This window comes from Aotus nancymaae, unplaced genomic scaffold (assembly GCF_030222135.1).
Source record: "Aotus nancymaae isolate 86718 unplaced genomic scaffold, 86718_ANA_hifiasm-v0.15.2.pri h1tg000009l, whole genome shotgun sequence".
In the NCBI taxonomy this organism is placed as follows: domain Eukaryota; kingdom Metazoa; phylum Chordata; class Mammalia; order Primates; family Aotidae; genus Aotus; species Aotus nancymaae.
Genome location: NW_026988420.1, coordinates 18,806,103 through 18,813,907, shown reverse-complemented (window position 1 = coordinate 18,813,907; position 7,805 = coordinate 18,806,103). Strand labels below are relative to the sequence as shown.

Sequence of the window (7,805 nt, the reverse complement as noted above, 5' to 3'; positions counted from 1 at the left end):
CTCCTGGGTTCAAGTGATTATCATACCTCAGCCTTCCAAGTAGCTGTGACTACAGGCACACACTACCACTCCTCTCTAATTTTTGTATTTTTAGTAGAGACAAGGTTTCACCATGTTGGCTAGGCTGGTCTCAAACTCCTGACCTCAGGTGATCCGTCCACCTCAGCCTCCAAAAGTGCTGGGATTACAGGTGTAAGCCACCTCGTCCAGCCAACCTTTTCATTTTTATTAGTTTTTTGCTGTAGGCTCCTGGGACTTTCTATGTAATCAACAATTTAGATAATGAGGTAAACCAAAAATGCAAAGTTAAGTTAAATTGCTCTACATATTAAAAAGTTGAACACAGAACATATAAGAAAGTAAAATTAAAGGGTGAACACAGATTATCAGAGAGAAAGACAAGAAAGGTGAGAAGGTAATAGGGAACAAAGGAAAAACAGAGTAGGTAGAATTTGGGAGAGGAGATTAGAAAAAAATATTGGGAGCAGCTGTCAGGTTTAATACCCTTGACTTGAATTACACTCTGTCTGATACCAGAATCACAAAGCTACTTTCTTTTTTTAAATATTTTTTGTGCCTCAGCCTCCCAAGTAGCTGGGATTACAGGTCTACACCACTATGCCGGGCTAATTTTTGTATTTTTAGTAGAAACGGGGTTTCACCATTGGCCAGGCTGGTCTCCAACTCCTGCCCTGAGGTGATCCACCCACCTCGGCCTCTCAAAGTGCTGGGATTACAGGCGTGAGCCGCTGAGCCTGGATGGCTACTTACTTATTATTTTGATTCATCTAGTTAAAAAAAAAGCCCCTTTAAAAATGTTTAACCTATGTCACTTTGTTTTTACTTATTCATTGATTTATTTTGCTACTGTCCAATATATAGCTGTCTCTGGCTTTGGAAATTAGCATCATGTTTTCTTTTTATTAGGTAAGATATGTTGACTCCATTGATAAAACTGATGTATATAGACTTCACTTTGATAATTTTTTTGTTATAATTAAGTATATTATTTTATATTTTCTGAGTTTGTTTAGTTCCCTTGGCATTAAAACATTGCTTTGGTGTTTAGAAAAGTGGGAGTTTTTGCTTCTAGATTTACCTTTGTGCCATCTTTTTTTTTTTTTTTTTTTTTTTGTTAAATGACCTTTATTGAAATATTTTCCTTTGTGCTTCTTAACTAGCTGGGCATTCCACAGCACCTCTGTTGATGTCATCTATGATGTCGTGAGGGTGGCGGCCATCAACATTACAGCCCACAGACTGGGCAGTCCCCAGGATCTCTTTAATGGTTCCAGAGAGTTCTCTGGCTAAAGATCGGTGCCGCATCTGTCAAGCAATGTTGACAATCTCATCGAAAGTGATATTCCCGCTGTGTTTAAAGTTTTTCTGTTTCTTTCTGTCTCTTGATGGTTCCTTAAGGGCTTTGATGATCAAGGCAGAGGCAGAAGGCACCACCTCAATCTGGGCCTGTCTGTTCTGAATGGTCAGTTTCACTGTAATCCTCAGGCCCTTCCAGTCACCCGTTGCCTTGGCAATGTCATCACCAACCTTTTTTGGAGACAGACCCAGGGGGCCGATCTTGGGGGCAAGCGCAGAAGTGGCACCGACTTCACCCCCAGTGCACCTCAGGTATACAACTTTGATCTCGTTGGGGTCGAACTTCCACGGCATGGTGGAGGCGGCTGGTGTCGGATGAACCCGGATGCGGGACGACCGAAGAAAGCTGCACCTTGGCCTCCTCCGAGCCGAATACGGAAAGCCCATCGTCATTTTTTATCCGTGTTTTTAATGCCTTTATAACCTGCTTTTTTTTTTTTTTTTTTTACTAACTGGTTTGACAGTTTTTATGCAAATCCTTTAAGACCCACCTGTTGCTTGATCAGTGGATCAATTCTTCTGTCCTCCTTCCTCTCTACATTTCCATTTCATTTCTTAATTTTAGGCCATATCACTTTGTCTCATTTGTAGTTTTTTAAAAAATTATAATATTCATCTTAATGCTGTTTAAATTATATAGTATTAAGCAACTTCTATAACATAAGAACTTTTCAGTGATAAAATTTTTTGCCACTTCACTCCTCATCAATTTGCTATACCAATTTATTATTATTTTCAATAGAAAATTATATTTTAAAATAATCTAAGATAATAAAGAGTTGTTTTACACTTACTCAGATATTTATTATCTTCAATTGTCTTCATTACTTTCCACACTGTGGGGAGTCTCTTTCAGTTACAAAATATCAGGTATTTATTGGTGTTAATGAGGATCTCTCTTTGCTTTCCAATCTCACCTCCAGGTTTCTGCCATCACAAATTCTACCCTGCTTCCCAGACACCAGCCTTTCTATGGCAGCTGCAGTGCATTCAAAAAGGTCTAGAGGGCTCAGGAGAGATTTTTTCCCAGCACCCTGCTTCTAGTTTGTTCTTGGTGACCGATGGGCGTGTCCTGTAAAAACTTCCGAAGTTCTGCTCCTCAGTCTCTATCTCAAATATAGTAGCAAATATACAAGATCTTGCTAGTAAATATGCTTAGAAACAAACCAAAAGAACTGCCAAAAAAGAGGCTGCTTGTATTCCAACTGGCAAATTAAGTAATCAGTCTTGCTAAGGTGAAAAAAAAATTATGAAGCTTAAAATAATACATTCTTGATTCAAGCCCAAGTTCTTTAGAGATCAGTTTTTAATTCACAGTAGGTTAACACAAATGCATTTTCAGGAAAAGATGGAAACGTGACATATAAAGCCTTATGGAGAGTGTGGTTACTCTGATTTATAAGAATTTGTTGGCTAATATTGGGGTTCAGTGAACAGAAGAAGAAACATTTTCTGAGCTGTTGTAATAATTTGGAGACTAGTAATTATATCTTCTTAGTATGAAATGATTGATTGATTCACTCATTTTTTTATTTGTAACAAGCCGTTTCTTTAATATAGTGGTTCTCAAAGTGCAATCCCCATACCCTTAGCATCAGTATCACCTGGAAATGCAAACTTTTGTGCCTCTTCTCAACGTATTGAATCAGCAACTCCAGAGGAGAAAGCTTAGAAATTTGTGTATGAAAATGCTCTCCAGGTGATTCTGATGAATAAATATTAAGACCATTGAGCTAGTACAGTTTTTTAATTTTTAATATTTAATTTCTAATGCCATTGAAAGCATAATGTAGAAAATGAGTCAGTGAAGTGTTTGGAGTTTAACTACAAGCCTTTAGGTACATAGGAAGTGCCGTTCTCCAGTATTTTACTGCCAAACCCCAGGAGATTTAAGAAAAATTTCTATTGAATTCACATATGTCTATATGACACATAAAACTGATGCATGATAATGTTTATGTTTCAGGAAAAATTCTTTCCTTTCTTAAAAGTCCCAGAATGGAATTCTGTGATTTTTCAAAAACCAATGACAATATAACGATGAATTGAAAGCTTTAAGTTATAGTTTATATAAAGACATGTTTATTTCATGAATTGGAAGACTACAACTCACCATGATTACACACACATACACACACATATTCATTAGATTTTGTTCTTTGGTCTTTAGCATTTTCATCTTATTTGATAAACGATTTTTTTTTGTTATTTATGGATGATTTTGTGATTTGACAGAAAGTCTGAAAGTGCATTAGTCTTAATCCTAGCAGTCAATACATTGCAAACAAATTTTTAAAGAAATATTCAATGTTTACTAGATTTAAACAATTAATAGAAATAGCCTGAGACAGGAAGTTGAAAAGTAGTTTTTTAGAACATATTCCTAAATCTATTTAAATAGGTTATTAATTCATACAAATGAGAGAAATAGAGGAACAACCTTTGATATATGACATAAACTGAGTATAATTATAATGGTATAGATGAATAAATAGTTTCATGAGATTTTGCATTTGGAATTGCTTTGTTAGAGATTTCAGCATATTGCAGAGACATTAAAAGATCATCAGCTACAGAAAGGTTTGCTTAGTACAAAATGAGATTTGGAAATAGATCTTAGAACAGACATCAAAATCTCATTCTTCTTCACCCAAGTTCTAATTTACTGCCCAGTTTAAAACAGTATTTTTCTGTCCCATCTCAGTTTATTTGCCATCCTGTTTATTTCATGTCTCCTGTACTACCACCCTGTATTAGTCCACTCTCACATTGCTATAAAGAAATATCTGTGCCAGGTGCGGTGGCTCATGCCTGTAATCCCAACACTTTGGGAGGCCGAGGCGGGTGGATAATGAAGTCAAGAGATCGAGACCATCCTGGCCAACATGATGAAACCCCATCTCTACTAAAAATACAAAAATTAGCTGGGCGTGGTGGCGTGTGCCTGTAGTCCCAGCTACTTGGGAGGCTGAGGCAGGAGAATTGCCTGAACCCGGGAGGTGGAGGTTGCAGTGAGCTGAGATCTCACCACTGCACTCCACCCTGGCACCTGGCAACAGAATAAGACTCCGTCTCAAAAGAAAAAAAAAAAAAAAAGAAAAAGAAAAAAAGAAAAATCTGAAACTGGGTAATGTATAAAGAAAAGAGATTTAATTAGCTCATAGTTCATTAGGTCTTACAGGCTGTACAGAAAGCATGGTTGGGGAGGCTACAGGAAACTTTCAATCACGGTGGATCACGGTGGAAGGGGAAGCAAGCATGTCCTACATAGTCAGAGCCAGTGGAAGAGAGTGAAGTGGGAGGTACTATACACTATTAAAGAACCAGATCTCCTGAGAACTCAGTCATGATCCAATCACCTCCCACCAGGCCCCTTCTCCAACACTGGGGATTACAATTCAACATGAAATTTGCCAGGGACATATATTCAAACAATATCATATCTTTATCCAAGCTCATGCTATTTCTCACTTGGATGACTCTAGAAGTCTCCTTAATGATCCTCCCTGCCCCAGCATCCCTTCTCCACTTAAATCTACTACTCTGCTTCAACCCTACTGGAGTTCTTTGTGTTCTGAGGTACATCAGGCATGCTCCGGCCTGAGTGCATTTCTATTTTCTGTTTCCTTTGCTTGGAATTGTTTTTTTTTTTTTTATTGCATTTTAGGTTTTGGGGTACATGTGAAAAACATGCAAGATTGTTGCATAGGTGCATATATGGCCGTGTGATTTGCTGTCTTCCTCCCCTTCACCTATATGTGGCATTTCTCCCCATGCTATCTCTCCCCAACTCCCTTTTCTTTCAGATATTTGCATGCTTCTCCCACATTTTCTTTTGATTTTTAATCAAATATTTGTTTCTCAAAAAAGCCATCTTTGGCCACTATTCAAAATGGAAGGCTTTTTTTTTTAAAGGCCTTTAATACATAACTTGTTATGTATTAACTTACTACTCTCTTACTCTAGATTTAATTTATTTATCTTCCTTGGTCTCCCCACACCATTTCTCTGAATGTAAGTGCCAGGGTGGAACGGGGGATATATCTCTTTTGTTCTATGGTATAACAATGGTGCCAAGAAACTATGTAGCTTAGTGCATATGCTAAACATCCATGGAATAAATAAATGAAAATAGAAATAATAGTAATGAAAAACTAGAAACAGAATATCAATATAAGCTTATAGAATTAAAAACCCTAAAGGGAATCAGCGTATGAAAGAATCAACTACCTAATGTAAAAAATAAACATTTAAAAAAAAATTCAGTGAGAATAATACCCTGCTTGGTTAGAAAGGACTGACAAGATTCCAATTTATGCTAAACAATAAGAAGTCATTGTTTGTAAAAGAAAATCAAACCTCACTTTTCTTGTCAGGTGTACTTGTTTTGTAAGAGTGTTAAAGTAAATATAATTTTTTATAATCTTTTCAACATGATATGTCACCCAAAAGAAAAAAAAGGAAAGCAAAATTTGAAATAGCGGATTTTTGAATTATATACTTCATTGATTTTGGAAGATCCTCAGCATCACAGAAGACTGTAAAGCATTTGCAGAAAAAAATAAAGAATTCACAGAAACTTATAAGTTAACAAAGCAGCCAACAATGTGAAACAGCGGCAGAGCATTTTGCATGCTAGTGGAAACTGAGCTCATTAGTAAAGTGAAGGCTTAGAGCTGACTCTAGGGGAGGATACAGCTAAACTTCATACAGTCCTTCCTGCAGAGCTGATTGTGAAACAACCTTGGTCTCACTTTGTTAGAAGCTGCTCAGCATGCTTTCTGGCCTAAGATGAGATATGAGTCATTACAAAGGCCAGTGGAGAGGGACTAGCATTTTGAAATAAACAGAATGAAAGGCCACCATAAAAGTTGGCATAGTATCAAGTAAGATCCCAAATTTTTATGTGGATGCTTTGAGCATAGCATGTGCCAGCCACTGTTGAAAGACACTAAAAGTCCCAAGACATAATCCTGTACATATATATGAAATATATATCTATATGTAATATATTTATACAATTATTGGATGCTGCTGATTCTGAAAGAAGTTTTTTAAAATAAATTATATCTATACATTTTATGATTGGGTAAGGATATAAAAGTCATCTAGTTTAATTTTCTTAGGTTAAGTAGAAGACTATATAGTCTCAAGTTTCAAAGATAATTTTTAATAATTAGAGTGAATATAACAACAATTATGACTTCGATTATTGTTTTCCATGTTTATAGTCATAAGAGCAAATTGCTCACAATAATAGAAATCAACTGTATATGCTAAAAAAATTAAATGAGTAGAAATTATTGTATTATCTTTGAAAGTTCATTCTTTATGTAATTATTTAAAAGTTATAAATTTCCCAAGACTACCAACTTTCAGATTTCAGAAAAAAAATTCTGTTGTAATTATGTAACATTTGTGGGCTAAGAATATTATATTTTAAAACTTGAAAACCTGTCAGACAGCACATCAAAGAATATGACAGGAAGAAAGAGACAGGGAAAGCAATAGCCAGCCAGTATTCCAGAAGAGCATGGGTCCAGTTAGACAGTGATTTGGCTATCTACAAGATATTTAGCAAAGCAGGTGAGAAAGTACTGTATGTGCAAATCATATTCTAATCAACTTAATATCAGAGTTTAAAAGGAATAAGGTCAGTTTCATAATATGATCCGAAGTAAGGAAGCAAACTTGACAGAAGCTTATGCATTAACAGGATCAGGATGCTGGGAAGGTGAAACTGTATTCTGGAGCTCTGTAGAATGAGGACCAGAGCAGGAATACAGGTGACTGTGTATGTTTGGGCAGGAGATGGGGGTCAAGCCCTGAGCAGCAGGACCAAGAGCTAAGCTGAGAAGTCTGCCCAAGTGGAAAATAAGCAGATTGTCAGTGAGCAAGTCAGATATTGGGAATTTGAAAGGCAAGGTTAGCTGGATCAGTATGTAACATAGTAGAATCCTCCTTCCCACACCTAGGCAGCCTTATAATTCAGGCAGATAACGAACACTTCTTCTGCAATTTCCATTATTCTCCCCTTACCGCAGAAAACTTCCCCAAAGTTTTACATGTGGGGATACAGGGAATTAAATGCATTGGTTATAATGGACTATTGCTTTTTGCTTGAACCACTCTCGCACAGTTAATTCACAGAGGAACAGTGTTGGATACTGGTAAGTGCTTAAAGCATATATATATATATATAAATTACATTCATAGCCCATGAGGGCTGGTCCTTGGTCTAACCATTATTAGTTCCACCAGTAATCTTGATATTAAAATTTAGCACCTTCTCATTAAATTCTCTAAGAACATCAATTTTGTGGCATAGCAGCTACCTTAGAGAATAGTTGTAAAACTCAATCTGACCGTGACAAATTGTGAAAGCAAGCACAAACAAATCAGATAAAGCTTGAAAAGCAGAAACATGA

General features: G+C 36.5%; 1 protein-coding gene across 1 annotated transcript; it reads right to left on the bottom strand.

Annotated features, from left to right (window-relative positions):
* Positions 1-1,132: 1,132 nt before the first annotated feature.
* Positions 1,133-1,779, bottom strand: LOC110569052 (large ribosomal subunit protein uL11-like). Its single transcript, XM_064373480.1, has one exon. The coding sequence runs from the start codon at positions 1,768-1,770 to the stop codon at positions 1,330-1,332; it is 441 nt and encodes a 146-aa protein (XP_064229550.1). The 5' UTR covers positions 1,771-1,779; the 3' UTR covers positions 1,133-1,329.
* Between the last annotated feature and the right edge of the window lie 6,026 nt (positions 1,780-7,805).

Excerpts from the sequence above, each read along its gene's own strand:
- LOC110569052 (XM_064373480.1), bottom strand. The coding sequence starts at position 1,770 with ATGACGATGGGCTTTCCGTATTCGGCTCGGAGGAGGCCAAGGTGCAGC.